General features: G+C 43.8%; 1 protein-coding gene across 4 annotated transcripts in view; it reads right to left on the reverse strand.

Annotated features, from left to right (window-relative positions):
* Nucleotides 1–23,398, reverse strand: part of DNAH17 (dynein axonemal heavy chain 17) — a 279,399-nt gene that overhangs the window by 219,917 nt on the left and 36,084 nt on the right. For all 4 annotated transcript variants that reach the window (XM_053296349.1, XM_053296348.1, XM_053296346.1 and 1 more), the window contains exons 8-13: nucleotides 20,540–20,695; nucleotides 19,205–19,291; nucleotides 18,435–18,602; nucleotides 18,082–18,198; nucleotides 4,178–4,446; nucleotides 3,682–3,877 (exon numbers count right to left, since the gene is read on the reverse strand). In XM_053296349.1, the coding sequence (XP_053152324.1) occupies nucleotides 3,682–3,877; nucleotides 4,178–4,446; nucleotides 18,082–18,198; nucleotides 18,435–18,602; nucleotides 19,205–19,291; nucleotides 20,540–20,695 (993 nt within the window). The remainder of the gene's footprint in view (nucleotides 1–3,681; nucleotides 3,878–4,177; nucleotides 4,447–18,081; nucleotides 18,199–18,434; nucleotides 18,603–19,204; nucleotides 19,292–20,539; nucleotides 20,696–23,398) is intronic.

Genomic DNA, 23,398 nt, shown 5'->3' on the forward strand with positions numbered 1-23,398 from the left:
CCTTTTTATTTTTAGCTGAACTTCAGTCCTGGAAGTAACATCAGCTGGAAGAAAAGTACTCAAGGAAAGGGGCTCAGGGAGGTGAGCTGTGGGCTGGAGGAAGGTATGGCAGCACTCCTCACCTATGTGCTCCTTTTGAAATAGTAGGCTGGAGCATCTTCCCACAAGCAGAGTTATTAAAAAGCAAGTACAACGTTCCTTATGATGTCTGAGCAGATACCATGAGGAACATTGCAGGGAAGTTAGAACCTGTTTAATGAGGTACTGCCTTCTCCATTACGTAATCTATCAAAGCAGACCAAAGAAAGCAACAGCAGCAACTCCTAAAAGCCATTTAAAGTTGTGCCTAGCTCTCTAGAGCTAAGTGAAGTTCCTTTTCAATGCTGTTTTTGAGAGAGAGGCCAAGAGAAAATCATGATTTTTAGAATCTGATGAATGTGAAACTTTTGGAAGGAAACGTTTGATTGTAACTTTTTGAATTATTGAAAGTAACTTGTACGCAAACCTTTTTAAGTCAGCCTACCTTGGCATATATCGTATGTTAATGCCAATGTTTTGAATTCTGCTTAACGTTTGAGCAATAAAGAGAAAGGAAACGAGTCCACACCTCTAATTACTTTCTAGGTATTTTTTGGAGAAATCCCAAAGGGTTTGTTCTGTTTACAGGCATTCCCTCAAGTCAAAATAACTTAATACTTTCCTGGCAGGGGTTACACCTTCAAACAGTAAGAATTTTATATACATGACAATTAAAAAATCCAGAGGCGGGGCCCTAATGAGGGGCACCAGTGGGGGATGTGGAGGCAGACTGCACCAGCTATTCCCAAAATATATCTTGGGAAAACAACTAGTACCAAATTGCTCTTATTAATGGTCTGTTACTTTAAAACAGTTTTGTTGGCTATGTGCATATAGCTTCAATTGGTTCTTTTTAGACACAGTGAAACAAATGCTCTGTGAAGGTCGAGTGTGTGTTCTCTTATAACAATGTAAGTGGAGGTTGACTTCCAATTTGCCTGGGAAGATTTTGTCTTCCTCTTAGACTATTTTATTTATTTATTTATTTATTTATTTCATTTATAAACTGCCCCATCCAGAGGCTCTGGGCGGTGTACAACAACTTTTTAAAAGACCTAAAACCCACAATTAAAACACAATGCTAAAAACAATATAAAAACAATTCAAAAATTATTAAAACTATTTAAAACTAATTAAAATACATTTTAAACAACAACACTTTACAAGCCTTGGAAGGCCAGGCCAAATAAATAGGTTTTTAGGGCTCTCTTAAAGGCCGACAGTGAGCCTAAACTGCGGATATCTGCCAGAAGTGCATTCCATAGGCCAGGAGCAACTAAAGAAAAGGCCCGGTTCCGAGTTGCCACCAGATGTACCGGTGGCAACTGGAGACAGACCTCTCCAGATGACCTCAAAGAGCGATGGCGATCATACCGAAGAAGGTGCTCTCTAAGGTAACCTGGACCCAAGCCATTCAGAGCTTTAAAGGTAATAACCAGCACTTTGTATTTCGCCCAGAAACATATCAGCAGCCAGTGCAGCTGTTTTAAGACAGGCATAATATGGTCTCTCCAGGTTACCCCAGAGACCAATCTGGCTGTTGCATTTTGAACTAACTGAAGTTTCCGAACTACGAGCAAAGGCAGCCCCATGTAGAGCACATTGCAATAGTCAAGCCTGGAGATTAGCAGCTGATGCACCACTGTTTTGAGATCGTTCTTTTCAAGGAAAGGATGCAGCTGTCGAATCAGCCGAAGCTGATAGAAAGCACTCCTGGCCATAGCCTCCACCTGAGATACCATGGTGAGGTCTGGATCCAAGAGCACTCCCAAGCTGTGTACCTGTTCCTTCTGGGGGAGTGTAACCCCATCCAGCACAGGAAGATCTAACTCATCCCTTAAATTCTGATCCCCCACAATGAGCACCTCCATCTTGCTTTGATTCAGTTTCAATTTGTTATCCCTCATCCTGCCCATTACTGCCTGTAGGAAGGCATTTAGGGAGTGAATGCCATTTCCTGATGATGAAGATGGTGATGATAAGGAGAAATAGATTTGGGTGTCATCAGCATACTCATAACACCCAGCACCAAATCTCCTGATGACCTCACCCAGCGGTTTCATGTAAATATTAAAAAGCATTGGTGACAAAATGGAGCCCTGAGGGACTCCATATAATAGCTCCCTTTTAAAGAGGAACTGTTACCAAGCTCCACCATCTGGAATCTGCCTGAGGGATAGGAGTGGAACCACTGCAAAGCAGTGCCTCCTATCCCCAATTCCCCCAGGCAATCCAGAAGGATATCATGGTCGATGGTATCAAACGCTGCTGAGAGATCCAAAAGGACAGACAGAGTCACACTCCATCTGTCGATTCCCCGGTAAAGGTCATCATCAGGCTGACCAAGGCAGACTCAACCCCATAGCCCGCTCTAAAAGCCAATTTGAAATGGGTCTAGATAATCGGTTTCCTCTAAAACCACCTGGAGCTGGTTAGCCATCACTCTCTCAATCACCTTACCCAACCATGGTATTTCACCTATAACTGTCCATCACTGAGGGATCTAGGGAAGGCTTCTTAAGAAGTGGTCTAATAATTGCCTCCTTCAAACAAGGAGGCATCCTACCCTCCCTCAACGATGAGTTAATGATATTAACTAAGCCCCAACAATCTCCCTGCTAGATAAAAGCAGCCAAGTCGGGCAAGGATCCAGAGAACACGTGGTAGGCCACACTGCCCGAAGCAGCTTGTCCACATCATCAGGCATCACAGATTGAAACTGATCCAATCTAATACTGCAAGAGGGATTGCTGGACACACCTTAATAGATTCTGCAGAAACAGTGGAGTCCAAGTCGGCCCGAATACAGGAAATTTTGTCCACAAAGAACCCATTAAAAGCATCACAGCAGAACAAAGTCCCTGGGGATTGGTTTGAGTTGGAAGGAGCCTGAATCAAACTCCTCCCAACCCGGGACAGCTCTGCTGGATACGAACCTGCAGAAGCAATGCGCATAGACCAGAATTGTTTTTTTGCTGCACACACCGCCTCCGCATAAACTTTCAAATGGGCTCTATACTGTGTCCTGTCACATTCAAGCCTAGTTCTCCTCCACTTGTGCTCCAGTCGCCTACCTTGCTGCTTCAGACCCCGTAACTCCTCTGTATACCAAGGGGCCACTTTTAAAGCAGATCAGAAGGGACGCTTAGGAGCGATCGTGTCTACTGCCCTGGTGAGTTCCCTATTCCAGGTTCCCACCAGGGCATCAACACAATCACTGGAAGGACCAACATCAAAACCCTCCAAGGCTTTTTGGAATCCTACTGGATCCAACAGCCTTCTCGGGTGGACCATCTTAATAGCTCCTCCACCCCTGCATGGCTGGGTTGTGGCTGTGAAACCAACCTTAACCAGGTAGTGGTCCATCCATGACAATGGGGAAACCACAGGATCCTGCACCCATGGAACACACCCCCCCCTTTAGCTTTAGAAAGTCATGACATCAATAGAGATGCTCTTTAAAATTTTCTGCTCTGCTTTTTAAAGCATAACGTTCTCATGATAAACACTATACTCCTGTCCAAATCAGCTAATGCAAGTGAGCTGTCCATAAAACTGACATTAAATGGTAGCGTGCCAAGTGCTTATGTTGTTCACACACACCTGTTTGTTGAAATTCACACTAATGAGATTAGTCTGAGGATTCCTCTGGATTAGTGGCTGCTCTAAATTGAACTGGCAGTCCTTGTCAACATGGCTGATCCACTCTTCATAAATTTTTTCACGGTAACCCTTCAGCAAACGAATCATCTCTTCATACTTGGCAAATATCAGTTTGGCTTCAGAACTAACTATAATACTGCAGAGAGGAAATAAAACCTCAGTGTTGAGGATGGAGTGCGGAACTGGATGAATATTTCAACACAAAGCTTATAAATTGTATCCTTTGCCCATATAAGCCTTTAATATTACTCCAGAAAACTAAACAGGACTGCACAACTTTGGCCCTCCTGCAGATGTTGGCCTACAACTCCCATCATCCCTGCCTATTGGCCACTATAGCTGGTGATTGTTGCAGTCCAAAAACAGCTGGCAGGGGTGGGGGGGCTAAGTTGAGCAGGCCTGCTACAAAACAACAAACAGATGAATGGTTACTTACGGATGATCAATGGCTTGTAGGTCTTTCTTTGGAAGCTGTAATCTTTCCTGGAGTTCCAAAGCCCACTTCAGTTGCCCGGCAACAGGTGGCATATTTTTGCTAATGGGAGGCACACCATATCCTGTTTTGGTGGCAGCTATTTGAGCATCATATAAAATCTTGGCATTGTCTAATTCAGCGTTGAACATCTCTAGTAGTGTCGAGTAATGAGGAGCAACATCTGCCTTTATCAATGGTCGTTCCAACAGAGATGCAAACATATGTACTTGCTAAAGAAGAAAAAAAACACCAGAAGAGTGTCTCCGCTTATTATTTCTTGATACCTTCTATGGAAGAATATGCAGATTGACATTTGAAGTTAATGCCCGTTTTTCTTCTCCCAAATGATTGATCTGATAAGCATTCTCAAGTAATAAGTTTAAATAGGGGTGCTAATACTTCGTTACATTTCTGGAAACAGCCACAATAACAACTCCCAGTAGCTGATTTATGCTGGGATTTGTGGTGGCTGCTGCTGCATACACTGCTCTCTAGCCTGAGGCTGCATCTACTGTACTTGAGGCTTTGATATGGCAGACCCATTATTACCTTCTTCATCTTCACAGGATACTATGAACACATTACTGAGTTTCTCATGTACATTACAATCAGGTGGTTGCACTATTAAGGCTGAAGACAATCACTTTTAAAACTGCAGGGTTAGAACCCCCGGCTTGTGCTATTAGAGACTCTGATAATATAAAGGGTATTGCACTTGGTGGAACTGAGCACAAGTTGATTTTAGACACAGATGATATTTTATGTTTTATTGATAAACCAGAGATCTCAATTCCCAATCTTATTTCCATGGTTCAAGAATGTGGTAATTTATCTGGTTATTCCATAAACTGGGGTAAATCAGATTTGATACCTTTAGACTCTGTAGATTTTCCTGATGAGTGTAGGTTATGGGATTTTAGGTAGTGCCCAGAGGGGTGTGTGTGTTTGTGTTTGGGGTGGGTGGGTTTCTATTCAGGTATAGTAAACTCCATGAAACTTTCTCAGTTAGTAAATTTATTTTCTTCCAAATTTTTGGCTCAAATGAAAAATGGCTTAGATCAGTGGGCTATGATCCCATTGAGTATTTGGGACAAAATAAATGTGGTTAATCTAATGACAAGGCATATGTCTATATGTATATGTATGTGTGTGTGTGTGTGTGTTTATGGTCTTCCAATTTTTATACCATCATCATATTTTAAGCAAGTTTATAAATTAGTAAATGGCTTCTTATGGCAAGGACACATGCTCAGATTTTCACTCTGTAAACGTCAACTATCTATTGAAGAAGGTGAATTTAATTTCCCACATTTTCAGGTTTATCATTGGGCATTTATTTTATCTTCAGTTTTAGGCTGGAACAATGAGTCTCAGGTCTTGGCTGCACCTTGGGCACAGCTCGAGAGATATTATTTGACCCCATTGAAATCTTGGCAGGTGCTTGGTTCATTATTTGTTCATAGATCTGGGTCACTACCAGTAGTTAAAGGGCAAGACATATATGGAGAATCCTGGGTTCTAGACATGGCTTTGATCCTTTTCAGCATGAAAAGCTTACATTGTGAGTGAATCCCAGTTTGAAGATTGCTCATAAGTCTTTTTAATGGGCGAACTGGGCCTCTCGCAGTGTCATTACATTAGATCAACTGATATCTTCTGAATCTGTTTTTAAATTATTTGATGCTTTGAGAGCTGAGTTTAATATACCTTCAAATGCTAGCTGGGAGTTTATCCAGCTAAAGCATTTATTGTCATGGTTCTTTGGTCCTGATGCGATTGCAGCTTCTGAAATTCCATCTTCATTGTTAGATTTGGAGCATTTATTAGATGTACCTAAGTCTGTAACCTCACTCTATCAAACTTAGAGACATTGATAAGATTTACTGGTTATATCTGAGATCTTTGGAATAATTAGGGGTGTGCAATTCGGGATTTCGGGTGATTCAGCTCGGACCCGAACCGAATCACCCCTGTTCTGTTTTGTGCCCGAATCTGGGTCACCCGAATCACCCTTGATTCGGTTCGGATTCGGATTTAATCCGAATCCGAATCCGAATCGATTCGGGGGGGTAAAAAGGGGCCCAGGGGCAAAATTTTGGGGTGGGGTGGTAGTGCCCAATGGGTAGAGTCTACCACCCCAATTTTGGGGGGATTGGGCAAAATCCTGATTTTTGGTGAATTTTTAAAGTTTTAGTGACTTTGGGGCAGTTCGGGGGCATAGCATGGGATCTGGGCAAAAGGAGTGGGGTGGGGTGGTAGTGCCTAATGGGTGCAGGCTACCACCCCAATTTCAGGGGGATTGGGCCAAGGGCTGATTTTTGGTAAATTTCTGGAAATTTCATGTCTTTGGGGCAGATTGGGGCAGATTGGGGCAGAAAGTGGGGCCTGGGGCAGAATAGTGGGGTGGGGTGGTAGTGCCTAATGGGTGGAGGCTACCACCCCAATTTCAGGGGGATTTGGCAGACGGCTGATTTTTTGAGAATTTCTGAAGTTTTAGTGACTTTGGGGCAGTTTGGGGGCAGAAAGTGGATCTGCCCCAAAATAGTGGGGTGGGGTGGTAGTGCCTCATGGGTGGAGGCTACCACCCCCATTTCAGGGGGATTGGGCAGAGGGCTGATTTTTTGAGAATTTTTGAAGTTTGGGTGTCTTTGGGGCAGATTGGGGGCAGAAAGTGGATCTGCCCCAAAGGAGTGGGGTGGGCTGGTAGATAGTGCCTAATGGCTGGAGGCTACCACCCATCCCCAATTTCAGAGTGATTGGGCAGAGGGGTGAATTATGGTGAATTTATTTGTATGAGGTTTGTCTTCATAAGGTGAAGTGTGCTAAATTGATTACTTCCTCATATTATTCATAGTAAAGGAAAGTGTGAAAAAGTGAAAGTGGGGTCATGAGAGTTGTTTAATTGAAAAAAATCTCATTTGCTATGATAGAATGAGAATTCACACCTCAGAAAAAACTTCTGAGGTGTGAATTCTCATTCTATCATAGCAAATGAGATTTTTTTCAATTAAACAACTCTCATGACCCCACTTTCACTTTTTCACACTTACTATGAATATGAGGAAGTAATCAATTTAGCACACTTCACCTTATGAAGACAAACCTCATACAAATAAATTCACCATAATTCACCCCTCTGCCCAATCACTCTGAAATTGGGGATGGGTGGTAGCCTCCACCCATTAGGCACTATCTACCAGCCCACCCCACTCCTTTGGGGCAGATCCACTTTCTGCCCCCAATCTGCCCCAAAGACACCCAAACTTCAAAAATTCTCAAAAAATCAGCCCTCTGCCCAATCCCCCTGAAATTGGGGTGGTAGCCTCCACCCATGAGGCACTACCACCCCACCCCACTATTTTGGGGCAGATCCACTTTCTGCCCCCAAACTGCCCCAAAGTCACTAAAACTTCAAAAATTCTCAAAAAATCAGCCCTTTGTCCAATCCCCCTGAAATTGGGGTGGTAGCCTCCACCCATTAGGCACTACCAACCCACCTCACTATTCTGCCCCAGGCCCCACTTTCTGCCCCAATCTGCCCCAATCTGCCCCAAAGACATGAAATTTTCAGAAATTTACCAAAAATCAGCCCTTGGCCCAATCCCCCTGAAATTGGGGTGGTAGCCTGCACCCATTAGGCACTACCACCCCACCCCACTCCTTTTGCCCAGATCCCATGCTATGCCCCCGAACTGCCCCAAAGTCACTAAAACTTTAAAAATTCACCAAAAATCAACCGTGAACCGAATCACCCAAATTTTTCGTGCCCGAAATTCGGGTGATTTGGCTCGTGCCCGAAAAATATCGGGGGACATCAGGGGTGATTCGGTTCAGCCCTGAATCACCCGAAATTGTTCGTTTCGGGCACAGATTGTTCTGTGCCCGAAATTTTTTGCACATCCCTAGGAATAATGACCTTGAATACCCTATTTTATTAAATCAATGGCGGGTTGCATTGAAGGCAATGAAACAAGTCTTAAGATCTTGAAATGCAGTGAATACAGCAGAAACATTTATTCTGTAACTACTGGACATCTCAGAGAATGTCTAATAAGGATGTTTGCAGATTGCTACGTGTTGGAGGTGTAATTTGCATGAGGGTATATTTACACATATGGTTTGAACCAGGGGCATATCTAGTGGAGAAGGGGCCCAGAGGGCCCTCAGAGTGAGGGAGACAATGAAGAAAATAGGGAGGGGTGGTACTGGGAGGCCCTCAGGAGCTGGGCCCCCCGAGTTATTTGAATCCTTCCGCTCAATTATAGCTACACCCCTGTTAGATCTTGTCCGGTTATTGCACTTTTTTGGTTTGAAATTCATAAGGTAGTCAATATGACATTGCAGTTATCATTGTCCATTAAGGACATTTATGTTTTGTTGGGGTACATCCCCAGCAAATGGAATTTAGCACTACATCAAGAACTGTGAATTCTTCGTGCTTGGAGTGTTGCCAAAATTATAATACAACACTGGAAGGACAAATTTACTCCTGAATTACAATTTTGGATTACTGATATGTATTCTTTGTCTGCATTTGAACTGGGTGGTGTTTTTTTTTCCTTCCCCCAATCACCAAGGTAAAGAAGAAGAATTCCTAGTGATTTGGTTGAACTGCAATGAACTGTTTATGCTTTGAAATATAAGTCACATAGGGAAGTGCACAAAGTGTTTTGTGCACATCGGAGCAGCAGAGAGCGGGCTCTTTAAGAGGAGGAGGGCAGGTCACTGCCCCCAGCACTGTCCCAGAGCAGCGCTGTTTGTATTAAGCAGCTGGGGTCTCTGTTTGCCCAGCTGCATTTGCTTAGAAACAGGGAGTGGTCACCACTCAAAATGGCATCCACACATGCTCAGACACCATTTCCTGCTAGGAACTGGGAGCTCCCTGTTTCTTAGCAAATGCGCAGCCAAGGCAAACAGAGAGCCTGGCTGCTTAATACAAACAGCACCACTGTGGGGCAGCAGGGGGCAGCAAAGGTAATAATGGAGGGACAGGTAAGAACTGCCTTCCTCCCTTTAAAGTGTCTGCTCATCACCAACTGAAATGATTCGGCTGGGGCAGCTCAAAGCATTTTGGCACCTGGAAATAGAGGTGCCAAAATGCTTCAAGCACATCCCTAAAGTCAAAAGTCCTTGAAGAAGGGGTGTGTGTGTTTGTGTGCTAATCCCTTATTTTTCTCTCCTGCGTTGGTTGTATCCTATTGTGTTTAGGGATTTCCCCTCCTCCCCCTTTTCTTTATAGTTATATTTACATGTATCATTATCATCACTGATGTATCTATATATTGCAACCTTACTGTAATAAAGGGGAAAGAGGGGGAACTGTAGGCAGGGGCTGTAGCTTAGTTGCAGAGCACATGCTTTACATGCAGGTCCAGGTTCAGCCTCCAGGCAGGGCACGGAAAGACCCGTCTTTAATCCTAAAGAGCCACTGCCAGTATTGACAATACTGAGCTGGATGGATCCATGGTCTGACTCAGCACACAGCAGCTTCTTAAGAGCTGTGGAATTCATACCTCAATTCAAGGTTAGAGTAAAGAGCCATTCAGGGGTGCCGCACTCATGAGGGGAGGGGAGGCAATTGCATCAAGTGGTGGCTTGGCAGAAGCTGTGGATTGTTTGCCTCCATAAACCCACCACATGGCCTGTTGCCATCCTCCAAGACATTTTTATTTTGGTTATTAGGGTTCCAGTTGCTGCTGCTGTGCATTGCTTCTCCTCCCCCTTGCCGCCTTGTGTCCTTTGCTTGTTCAAGAGGAAGAGGGTGGGAAATTGGAGTGTCAGGAAGTAATTAAACACACCACCTCCTGTCCAACTTTCTTGCCTTCTGCTTTTTAATGAGTAAAGAGCAGGGCATGGTGAGGGGGAGAAGGGAAAGGAGTTGGGGTTGTTGGCGGCGGCAGCAACAGTGGAAGGAATTTGTGTTGCCTCCATGGGGTTGCAAGGTTTGGATTAGGAGCTTCTCATCCAAGCCTTGACCTTTAGCAAAAGAAAAACAGAGGTGCCGTAGGGTGTGTGGGAAGCCCTGCTGGCAACCTTCTGCCCTTGTGTGGCACTCTTGAGCTTTACAAGACTCAAATTGAGAGCTTCCCTATCCATGCTTTACAAAGCATTTTGCAAAGGCCAGCACTTTGTCACTGTTCACTGCTTCAGGTGAACAGCAATGAGCTGCCCTGCCCTTGTTGCTGGTGGGAGCCAACGCTGACACTGCCTCACCCCCGTGTTTGCCTCATCCCCCCTTCACAAGCCCAGGTGCTGCCTTCTACCTCCTCGTTGCCAGCCTCCGTGACTGAGGCATGCTGCTGCTGGCTGTTTGCATGGTACACCCCACAGCAGGCAGTGTAGAGTGTGTTTTTTGGCAGTGATGGCTGCCTGGACACTCCATTGCTCCTTTGCTAATAAGCCAGCACCTCCAGCACTCTCTCTCTCTCTCCCACCAACCAAGTTTGGTGCCGGAGGGGGAGACAGCAGGAGAGAGAGCAAGAATGTGCACTCGTACTGGCATAGCATAGAGCACACTGGACTAGGACCGGGGAGACCTGAGTTCAAATCCCCATTCAGCCATGATACTAGCTGGGTGACTCTGGGCCAGTCACTTCTCTCTCAGCCTAACCTACTTCACAGGGTTGTTGTGAGGAGAAACAGAAGTATGTAGTACACCGCTCAGGGCTACTTGGAGGAAGAGTGGGATATAAAAAGTAAATAATAATAATAATAATACCTACCTCGCAGCTCAGGTGGAAGAGGAATGCTGCAAGTCCATCAAACAGTAGAGGAGGAGAAAAGAGGCCTTGAAGAATATATCAAGGACAGTGAAGAAGATGCACTTCAAATGGTCAATAATGAGAAACTATTCAACATCAATGAAACAAAGCAGGCCTACAAGAAAGAACAAGTCAAGAACCGAGCAGAAAAATGGAAAAATAAGCCACTGCATGGTCAATATTTGCTCAATATAAGTGGAAAATCAGACATCACCAAGACCTGGCAATGGCTTAAGAATGGCAACTTGAAGAAGAAACAGAGGGTTTAATACTGGCTGCGCAAGAACAGGCACTAAGAACAAATGCAGTAAGAGAAAAAGTAGAAAAAGTAGAAAAATCAACAACAAACAGCAAGTGCCGCCTTTGTAAAGAAGCAGATAAAACTGTGGACCACCTAATCAGCTGTTGTAAAAAGATGGCACAGACTGACTACAAACAAAGGCATGACAAGGTAGCAGAGATGATACACTGGAACATCTGCAAAAAATACCTGTAGCTACCTGTAGCCAAAAATTGGTGGGACCATAAAATTGAAAAAGTTGAAGCAAATGAAGATGTAAAAATATTATGGGACTTCCGACTACAAACAGACAAACTTCTGCCACACAATACACCAGATATCACTGTAGTCGAGAAGAAAGAAAAACAAGTTAAAATAATAGACATAGTAATACCAGGGGATAGCAGAATAGAAGAAAAAGAAATAGAAAAAAAATCACAAAATGCAAAGATCTACAGATTGAAATTGAAAGGCTGTGGCAGAAAAAGACCAAAATAATCCCAGTGGTAATTGGTGCCCTGGGTGAAGTTCCAAAAAACCTTGAAAAGCACCTCAACACCATAGGGGCCACAGAAATCACCATCAGCCAATTACAAAAAGCAGCTTTACTGGGAACAGCCTATATTCTGCGACAATATCTATAACAACAGCAACAGCATTGACAATAAAATTCTGGCATCCCAGGTCCTTGGGAAGGACTCGATGACTGGATAAAACAAACCAGTCAATAACACCTGTCTGACTGTGTAAACAAGAAATAATAATATAAGGTAGATAGGTAGATAATAATAATATAAGGTAGATAGTGAGCAGTGGCAATGAGGCATGCCCTCTCTCCTGCTGTTACTTCCCTGCAACCGGACGGGCATTTAGAGGCATCTTGCCAAGGCGCAGAGCCAGCCGAGCGGCAGCCTGTGTCCAGCCCCGCTCAGCGGCCCCTTCTAAAATGCCCATGCGCGTGACATCACGCGCATGGGGTGTGGCTCGGGCTCCATAGGAGCCCAAAGCGAACTCCCCCCTCCCACGCCCGGGCTGCCGAGAGCTCGGGCAAACTTTCTGCCAAGTATTTCAGGCAGCTCCGACTGCCTAATAGAACGTTTTCCCCTGCCTCTCCCTCTCTAGAGGGAGGGAAACGTCCTATTAGGCAGCCGACCGTTCCTGAAATGATGCTCCGAGAGCTCGTTCGGGCTCTTGGCAACCCAGGACATGCCCCCTTGTCATGTGACTTTGTCATGTGCAAGGGGACGTGGCCTGGGCTGCTGAGAGCCCGAACGAGCTCTCGGAGCATCATTTCAGGCAGGGTCGGCTGCCTAATAGGACGTTTTCCCCTCTCTCTTCCTCCAGAGAGGGAGAGGAAGGGAAAAACATTCTATTTGGCAATCGGAGCTGCCTGAAATACTTGGCAGAAAGTTTGCCCGGGCTCTCGGTGGCCCGGGCGTGGGAGGGGGGAGTTCGCTCTGGACTGCTATGGAGCCTGAGCCACACAGGGCGGGGCTCTCTCGGTGGCTTCTCACCATTGGCGGCTTGGGTTCTTTGAACCCTTTCGCCCAATGGTGGCTCCACCCCTGATCTTGCCTCTGTGACTGGAGGTGGCCTATAGCCCTCAGACAAGTAGCCAGATGGCATGCATGCAGCAAGGGAGGTGGGGGCAGGGCCAGCAAGGAGGAAATAATATGAAGACAGGCAAAGGCAGCACAGAGGAGGCAGGAGGGTGATGCCTGCGGCCGGGGTGGGGGGGTCAGGCACCTGTGCTCGCTGCCCTGTGTGAGCACTCACTGCCTGAGATTGTTGCCTCACACAGCCTCATGAGAGAGCTGCCCTGGTGTTTCTCACATTTATATTTGAAAAACAGTGATGAGGGCTCCCTCCCTTAGCAATTTGTTTCTCTGCTCAACTATTTTCAAAGTTAAAACAAAAAACCCTACTAATTTTAATTTATTTTCCTGCAACGAGATTATTTCTTCTTCTATTGCTAGGAAGAGCTATGACAGAAAAGCTGCTTCTTTCCTCATGATTGTATTTGAATGGATCATATTTGTGCCATGCCTTCAGTTTAACCTCCTTTCTAAAGGGAAGAAAACATACAAGAACACCATCTCCGTGGGTCTCCCTCTAATAGCGTTTACAAGATATAAACCAAATTCATAGCACATAGGAGGGACTCTTAGAGGACCCCAATGGAGGTATATATATTTTGCTCATCCATCAAGTTGTTTCAAGATGGCAGCCACTCAAAGTATAGACAACACCCCTTAGCAACGCATGTGCTGATGTTCAAATACAAACCAAATTTGACAGCACATGGGAGGTGTTCCTAGGTAAGAGTCACCATGTTAAAAGAAGCAGAAAGTAGGTTCAGTTCATTTTACTTTGAACTACTTGTTTCATACGAATCATGTTTATTCCTTACAACTCTGTCCTCAACTTATTGATCTCTTTTATTATCTGTTCCTTTAAATTTTCTACAGTTGATGAGTATCAGATAATAAGAGGATTTCAAGCTTGCAGAAAAAAGGCCAGGCTCTTATTTTACTGATGATAATGCAGAATTGAACAGACTGACAGGAAAAGGAAAATATTTTTACATAAACACCATGAATGTGTGTTAAATTCTGGTAAACTTGTTTAGATCCAGATTATGGCTATCAGGAAGTGGTGAGGCTTCCACTCGCAACTTCTATGCATTGGGGAGTTTGATTTGGATCGTTAATAAGATCTGTGGTATTCTGTGGTGCCTTGTGCAATGAAATGACTGCTTAATCTGGCAGTACTCCAGGCTTCTTTGTGAAGTCAATACATATTTAATTCTTCTCTGTAGCTGGAAATTCTAGATTATAGTTTCTGGGAAGATATTCCCTGGTTGGTGGTTTAGATTGAGGTTTATTTTATAACTAAGGAACTGCTTCATTCAAATATGGCATCAGAATGACAAGGCAAACTTATCACCTCATGCGCAAATTTCTTTACATCTTGAGGCTCAAACAATTTGTGATTATCAGCTGTGTGGTTTCTCAGAGTTTTGCTAGCTTGTTTTAATGCAAGGCAGCATTGGATGCCTCCATGAAGAGCAGAAAGAGCATCGTGGGAAAGGCTGCCTAACCCTTTCCCTTCCTTTCATTTACTCAAAATCTCTGCTTCCCCCAGGTGCCTTCCTTCCAGTAGAGGGGAAAATATATGTGTGGAAGGATGCCCCCATTCTCGACAGCAGCTATCCAAAACCATTTGGCAGCTATAAAGGACTGAGTGGGTCTAAACTGAAATTTAATCCAAACAAGGCAGAACTGCTGTTAGTAAGAGGCTTGTCTGAATCAAGAGCAGGATTGCAGTCTTTTTGGGATAAGATTACACTCTCCCTAAAATATCTGGTTTGCACTTTGGGTTAGGGCTAGAATCAGATTTCAGGGGCCTCTCTATTGAATACCTCCTACCTGAGTAAGCCCTAAGAGATTCATTCTGCTGCTACCACATGAAGGCTACAGGCATGGAAATGATCAGCAGTGAGCACTTCTGAGTGACTGGAACCCTCAGCAGTTGTTGTTGTTGTTGTTGTTATTGTTATTGTTATTAGTAATTCGATTTCTATACCACCCTTCCAAAAATGGCTCAGGGCGGTTTACACAGAGAAATAATAAATAAATAAGATGGCTCCCTGTCCCCAAAGGGCTCACATTCTAAAAAAAACCCACGATAGACACCAGCAACAGTCACTGGAGGTACTGTGCTGGGGGTGGATAGGGCCAGTGACTCTCCCCCTGCTAAATAAAGAGAATCACCACGGTAAAAGGTGCCTCTTTGCCCAGTTAGCAGGGGGAAGGGGGGAAACTGAAAGAGCTGTCCAAAACTGAAACTGAAAAGAGTTGTCCAAATATGCCAACCCTGATGGCATCCCTGCTCCATGATCTGGAGCTTCTTTGGTGGCAGGGGTGGGGAGGTGTCAGCTGAGACTAGAGGCCCATTCACACATTGTGATCAACACTCGTACAATGAGTGTACTGTGTACACAGATACAAATCTGTACATTATTTATTCACATTTTATTTATGTATTTTATTTAAATCCCACTCTTCCTCTGAGGAGCTCAGAGAAATGTACATGGTTATTTTTATCCTCACAACAACCCTGTGAGGTAGGTTAGGCTGAGAGATACATGACTGGCCCAGAGTCACCAGTGAGTTTCATGGTAGAATGGGGATTCGAACTTGGGTCTTCCCAGTCCTAGTCCAACACTCTAACCCTACGCTATGCTGGCTCACATGCTGTATCATGCTGAACGCAGGTACAGAAATACACTTCTGATCTGTACCATGCATTTGAAGGGCCTGTATCCAGGTTCACTTTTAAAATGAACACAGGTACAGTCATTCACACAAGCACTTGTATAAATGTGCAGGTATCTGTAATCTCATACAGCATAATGTCTGAATTACACTGTCTTCCACCAGCTTCAGTGAATGTGCTGACTGCAGCTGTTCCTGGAAAAATCTAGCCTGGACACAATTATTCGTGCTCTGGTCCCCTCTAGACTACCACCTTTTCAGCCCCTTGAAAAGCATTCTGAAGCTTCAGTTGGTGCAAAATGCAGCTGCCCAGCTATTGACTGGGACAGCTCCGTGGGAACATATTGCACCAATATCACTCAGTTTGCACTGACCAGAGCCAGCCCAAGATATCTCATTGCCTATGGTGAAGAGGTGCCACACCCTTGCAGTGTGGCACTGCCCCCACCAATCTGCCACTTCCATCAGTCTGCCACCTGAGGTGGCCACCTCACCATACCTCATTAGTGGGCCAGCTCTGGCCCACAAATTCAAGGTGCTGGGTCTTACCTTCAAAGTCCTAACTGGCTTAGAATCTGGGTATCTGGAAGACCATATTCTGTATACCTCGCCCCCACTTTATGCTGAAGTCATCATCTGAGGCCCTGTTTTGAGTGCCTCATCTGTCTGAGGTCTGGCAGGCATTCACAAGAAGCAGGGCCTTTTTGGTGATGGCACAGGTTCTTTGGAATGTTTTCCCCACAGAGACCAGACAGCAGCACTCCACATTAGGGTTGTTTGCATGACCACAGATTCCTGGGTAGGAGGGGCCTGTGGAATCTGTGGTCTGGGGCACTGGGAATCCTCCTGACCCAGCAGTTCTGAACCTTAGTAGCCCAGATTTACTACCCAGGTGAAAAGTGAGGGAGGACACAAAGAGAGCCATCCTACCTTTTTATTTTGGTCATCTGTGGTACCGACGTGTTTTAAACTATTCCCGAGCTGCCGGTGCCCATATTTTTCATAGAGTCCTGTGGCTTGCAGGGCCAGGCAGAGTAGATCTGCTGCAGTACTGAGGGCTGGCTCTCCACTGCTCATGCAATGCATTGTGGGATATGTGGATGCACCAGGTCCCAATATAAGCAATGGAGATTGCTGCTCCAGTGTTTGTGTGGGCGTGTGAGCTAAAGAGTCCAAAGGAGGCTCTTGTCATCTGGGAGGCATGAGGTAGGTAGCTTTCCCTCAGCCCACCCTCATATGGTCATGAAAATGAGCCCCTTGTTTGCCTTTAGGTATATGGTTGAAACATAGCTCTTTAAGAAAGCCTTTAGTACTGGCTGATTCAGGTGGAATACTCCATGTAAATGCAGTCTGGTATATTATTGGTACTGTACTGGATTTTTGTTTTGTTTTGTTTTAACTTGTATTAGTATTCTTCAAATTTATTTTTTTGAAAACTGCTTTAGGTCCTATGGAACGTAAAAAAGCACTATAAATGCTTAAGAAGAAGAAGAAGATGAAAATGATATAATGAAGATCCCTACAGCTTTGCGGGTGGGATGGCATCTGGGAATAATTTTGAGTTGACAGAAAACAGGAAAGAAAGGGGTTATGCAACCCCTTTCATGCTTCAGTCATGATTTCTTAACTGCTGTTTTTTTGTTTTGTTTTTTAAATTACCAGTGGAAAGGACAAATCGAGATAGGGTGATCCAACCAGCTCTGGATGGGGTTGTACTTTCCCTCAAAGTGCAAGTGTGCAGCTTGGGGTGTTGCTAGACCCAGCTCTGCTTTGGGGTGCTCAGGTGGAGTTGATGACCATGGGTGCCTTGGAAGGCAAATTCCTTGCCCAGGCTGGCTGCCGCTGCCCACCACCATTTTCCCTTATTCACCACTGGGGAAGCGAAGCAGACCACCACCACCTCCGGTGCCAGTGTTGGGAGCAGGCAGGCCTCCTCAGCCTGCGCTGACCGGCCTCCTCAGCCTGTGCCCATGCGACGTTGGAGTATGGAGTGTCACATCCCATGACATTGGCAAACCTCCATGTGTGCCATCCCAAGAGACTTTTTTGGAGCCTCCATGTCTTAGCAGGAGATAGAACTGGATAGTCTTCCACAGAACACATGAAGCTGCCTTCTACTGCATCAGACGATTGATCCATCTAAGCTTAGTATTGGCCAGATCATCTGGAAGCGGCTCCCCAAAGTTTCAGGTAGGGGTGTTTCTCCACCCTACCTGGAAATATTAAAGATTGAAACTGGAACCTTCTGCCATGTGGTGCATCGTGGGATCCCCACGATACACCACATGGTGCATCCTGGTAGTTCTGGGAGCTGGGATGACACATCCCAACCCCCGACCCTCCCCGCTGCCTTGGCATGTGGGGAATTGTCCGGGTGTGCAGGGAGCGTGCTCAGCAACAGCGCTGTGATTGTCTGCAGGGAGGGTGAATTTAACCCACTCTCCCTGCAGCCCGCTCTGGAGCCCTTCTCCGCAATCGTGAGAAGAGGCTCACTGTATATCTAGGTATTAGATGAGAAACACACAAACTTTACATAGGTATGTATACCTTAACAGCAGATTCCAATCCAGAGCTGTCCACAAATCCTTGATAGAAAATGGTGGCCAGTCGTCTATCCAAATCCTGAATTTTGATCTGGAAGTCTGCAAAATCTTCATCAAATTGCTTTTAATAACAACAATAGTTAAATGAATTAGAGGGGCCATATAATATATAGACTGCATTTCAAATGTTAATTAAATCAACATATCTAGGCTGAGAATTAGCTAGGCCAATTTATCTTGAAGGGAAAACATTTGATGCTATAGTGCCTAATATACACCAGAATTTCTTGACTTATATTACACAAATCATTTACCCGTCTACATATGAATGCATTTCTCATAATGAAGTGGACTAACCTCATCTGCTGGATCCAAAGGATCATATTTGCATTCAGCAAAGACCTTAATGAGTTCAAGAACTTCCTCATAAATTTGAACCACCATGCTTCCCAGGATATTGCCTCTCACACCTCCCAGCTCAATTTTTTCCAGTTTGAGAAATTCAATTGAAGTTACATACAGTTCCTTGACAAACAAACATACACACAGACACATCAGTATTTATAGCTGCTTCTTTTGATCAAAGAGAGGAACATAATAAGAGTTGATCAGTGGCTAACCACAATATAGTCCCAAGAGCTGTCAACATATCTACATTCAAAAGTGACATTGTTCATTGATTTTGTTTAAATATCGAGCTTTCTGAATATGAAAATGGACTATAACCTTAAGCCACCGATTACATTACAGCATTTATCTGAAATATCACTAAGGACTGCTATTTCCTTAAAGCCAGCGTGGTGTATTGGTTAGAGTGCTGGACTAGGACCAGGGAGACCCGGGTCCAAATCCCCATTCAGCCATGATACTAGCTGGGTGACTCTGGGCCAGTCACTTCTCTCTCAGCCTAGCCTACTTCACAGGGTTGTTGTGAGGAGAAACGGAAGTATGTAGTACACCACTCTGGGCTCCTTGGAGGAAGAGTGGGATATAAATGTAATATTATTATTAATAATAAATTCATGGGTGATACTAGAAAATAAATATAATTAAGAAGAACAGGCTTTGGTGTCAAGGCAACTATATATATTTTTAAATTTGTTTTAGATTAACAATTTAATACTTACCTCTATAGTTTTCACTCTGTGAAAAAATGAATTCATTCTAGTAAAGACGAGAGTAGACGGAAACTCCCAGGACTGGGGTTCTTTGTTCTGCAAACAAAACGAAAGGCAGTTGAGTGTGGCCAATTCTATGCAACAACATCAGACTTAAAGTGAATAATTTTTTATTAAAAATTTTGATCTAGAAGAGTGATGATAAATTCCAGTCCCTTGCAATGAAGTAGGATGGTCTCTAACCAAAGTGATTTTAGTACATTTCCTGGAAGATATAACTTATGATCACACAGTGTATAGCTTAAGCAGCAAAAAAGAGAGCACCATGCGCAGGGGCCGGCTGCATCAGGAATGTTTTTATTAATATGATGAACTCAGTCATGTACATGAGCTATGCTATGCAGAATTGCCAATTGTTTACTTTTCTCCTGAGCCAACCAGTCCTTTTGAGATTAAAAAAAAAAAAGTTGACAGCCCTACTGCTATGTGATATACAAATCTTGACACCCTTGGGAATCTGTGAAGTTTGCTCCATAAGAGTTGGATGATCATCATATCCATGTTACCGAATCTCTACACTTACACTAGTGCTCTTGGTATACCAAATAGGCAAAAGAGCACCACTTCATAAGACTGGGGCATATCATAAGTAGGCACTAGTCAATCTGATGATATGGAAAATTTCTGCCTACTCCCTAATGTGGATTTGTCTGCAAGTAAAATTTTGAAATTCAATTATTTCTCTTGGAAGTGGAACTAATAGGTAAATTTGCTTAAAATAATGTTCCACATTGAATGGGTTTAATTACATAGTGAGCCCACTCTTATGACATGAGCTACTTGGGTAGGAGAGAGTTAACCTAAGCAGCTCGTGTCATCGGGGCTACTGGGAGGCTTTCCAACCCAGTTGCTCCAGAGTTGCTTTGTACCCAGGTACAAAGTGAGATAGCAGGAAAATTGAACTTGTCTTACCTCAATATGTGGCCATCAGGAGCACCACCAATGTTAAAATGGCTGCCGGAACTGGCAGCCATAGAGTCCAGGAGAAAGCAAGGCAAGGGAGAGCAGCACAGCTGCCTTTCTGCTGCTCATACAGTGCACTGTGGGATATGGGAGGACTTATTCATCCTGATCCCACTTCAGGAGTGTGCCACAACACTAGTCTTGTGGGCATGTGAGGGGTGGAGTTCTGGGGCAGCTCCAATTTTCTGGGGGAAACTAGGTAGGAGCATGTCTTCCTCTCAGCCCACCCCACTTTTGTCATGAGAATGACCTCTATACATGTTGCACTATGAAGCTCTGAGTAACACTTAGAATCAAAGTCTGCCAATCCTGGTGCCTAACCTGAAAAAAGGTAGGCATCATATCAGTGCAGCAAATATCATAGGTCTTGTAGAGTTTCTCTAGCACAGAGATGGCTAGCTTGATCCCACTCAGCACTTCTTCAATCTCGCCTTGTAAGCCTTTCAGCACCTCCTCGGGACTCAGAAAGTTACGTGTCTAAACAGAAAAAAGATGCAATCAAATGATGATTTTTTAATGCACAGGATTTAATTAACCAAATTTTGGAATCACAACCGTTTGACAGTGTGAGAAACACTTGATGGATGACACTTTGCTGGAGTCTATATCATGATGATAATGCAGCAGCCTAGAGAGCTTGCTCATACTAAATAATTAGTAAGATTCTATGTATACTAATGAACTAGTCTTTTACCTGCCTATTTCATACGTGGCTTTCAGCTCTTGGTGTATCCAATGAGCGAAGCCACTTTGAATAAGAATCACAGCACTAGGGACTCCAAGGGAGCCTTGCTGCTTTGGATTCCTAAGGAGATAGACAGGCAGGCTTTCCCCACCATCCACGGTTGCCATGTCTTTTCCCTCCTTCTCTGCCCTCCCATGTGATCGGATCCAGAATCCGGGCACCCCAGGCAGCGCATTTGAAATCCGTGTAAATCCAGGTGGAATTTAGCAGCCAGGTGGAGGAGCCAAAATCTGGGAGCTACCCTAAATTCTGGGGGACATGGCAAGGCTACCACCGCACCTTTCCTATTCTTTTCCCCAACCATGCTTGCCTGAAGCACTCAAGCCAGCCCACTTGTCTGAGCCCTCTCTCAGCCAGCCAACCATGAACCGTGCTCTCCCTGCCAGCTAACCACCCACCCACAATGTATTAGGCTTGTGCATTTCGATTTGGGTACAAAACGTTTTGTGCCCGGAAATGGCAATTTCGGAGGTTTTGTAACCAAAACAAAATCAATAATTAAAAAACAAAGATTTTTGTTTCCAAATCGAAATGACTGTGTTTCGGACAGAATGCTTTGTTCTTTGGAAAAGCATTGCAACTGAAATTGACTTCTCTGACTCTCTCCACTCCAGCTGAGGCACTGAGTGATTAGCAGAAGATAAGATATTCAAAAAGCTGTTGAGCATGAATGGTTTAGTTAAGTATGTCTTGTATTTAGTGTGATTGAAATGCAAACTGACCTTGCAAAGAGATTTGGAAGACAGCATTTTGAGACAGAAATACCCAAATATCTTTGGGAGCTGAATGCAATTTCAAAGTTCTTGCTAAAAGCCATGGTATAAATTGTGTGGAGAAGCTTTTTGAGAAGCTGGTTAGGAAAGTTCTGAAATTACACAGGTTTTTCTTTCCAAAGGTTTCGAAAGAATCTCTTGACTTGTTCAGGGGTCTTTTGAAGAGCTATTTTGTTTTTCTTCTGATTTTTATGAGTTATAGTGGTGCTAAGTTTTGTTGCCCAAGTTGAGCAGTCTAATGTAATTTAGGCCACAATGTAATTTGGTGGGACATGATGTCTAAGCCAGTGGTTCACAACTTTTGCCATTGCAGGGACAGGTCATCCACATGGGACTACAGGAGACAAAAGGAGCGGGGCAGGGAATACACCTGTCAATCTATTGACATCCCCAGGAATCTTAGTTGCTTCTCTCTTTCTTGTAGCCATGATCCATGGTTTTGCACTTTCTTAAATGCAGTGATGATACATCTCAACAATTCTGAACAGTAGGCTGATTTGTTTGGGCTATGGCTCATTCCACTTCAGTTAAATAAACATCTGAAGCTGTTCCATAGTACCAAGGTAGTTCATTGGTCTATCTTGCTATCTCAAATGGACACAGGTGGGATATTTGTGGGATAAAAATAGGGGCTAAGAATTATATATTAGATTTGTTTGTGGACGATATGATCCTAATTCTTGCAAATTCTGGATGTTCAGCTAGATATATTAAGGAGGAGTTACAAGATTTCATGGAAGTATCAGGATCAACAGTTAATTTTCAAAAATCTCAATTGATGTTTTTTCATAGTCTCCCTATAGTTCAGAAAGAGGTATCTAATATTTTGGGAATACCGGTGGTTTATCATTCTTTTTGATACCTAGGTATCAATATTACTAGAAATTTAAATAAATTAAGTAAAGAGATGAAACGGGGGTGGGGGCATATTAATATATTAGGACAGACTGCAGCTGTAAAAATGATGGTTCCTTCAAGATTTAATTTTTTGCTTCAATCTCTCCCAGTGGTAATTCCTAATAGAATATTATCACTATGGGAGAGGAAAATTGAAAATGTTTGTTTTAGCTTTAAGAAACTGTGGATTAATGGGAAGATTGTATCTAGACCACAGAAGAAGGGAGGATGGGGAATTCCAAATTATCATATTATCAAGCTGCACACCTTGGACATATGATATCATTTATACTAGAAGACTCAACTAAACAGTGGGTCCAAACAGGGAATGTACAAGAGGCAGATTTTTTTTTAATACATTCTTTTTTGTTCATCCCCCTCCCCCCCAAGATAGCCAAGATTAACCATTTGTTTACTAAAGCCATGTTCCAGATATGGAAGGAAAGATATAAGGAGTTGATGGGGACTATTTCCCCATTAATACCTTTAAAGACGTATTTTGATGCTAGTAATAAATATGTGTTGATTCAGCTGGATTTATTGAGGAAATATGGGTTATATAGATTCAGAGATTTTTTTTAAAGGGGAGGGGTTATGTAACAGGGAACAGACTGAGCATAAGATAGGTTATCCATTACCATGGTTATTTTGGTTTCAAATTAAATCTGTTCTGAGTAATAAAGGGATAGTAAATGCAGTAACTCAATCACTTACACATTTTGAAAAATTAATTTTGTCTTATCAGGATCAGCCAAAAGGGATAGT

This window comes from Hemicordylus capensis, chromosome 2 (genome assembly GCF_027244095.1).
Source record: "Hemicordylus capensis ecotype Gifberg chromosome 2, rHemCap1.1.pri, whole genome shotgun sequence".
NCBI lineage: Eukaryota > Metazoa > Chordata > Lepidosauria > Squamata > Cordylidae > Hemicordylus > Hemicordylus capensis.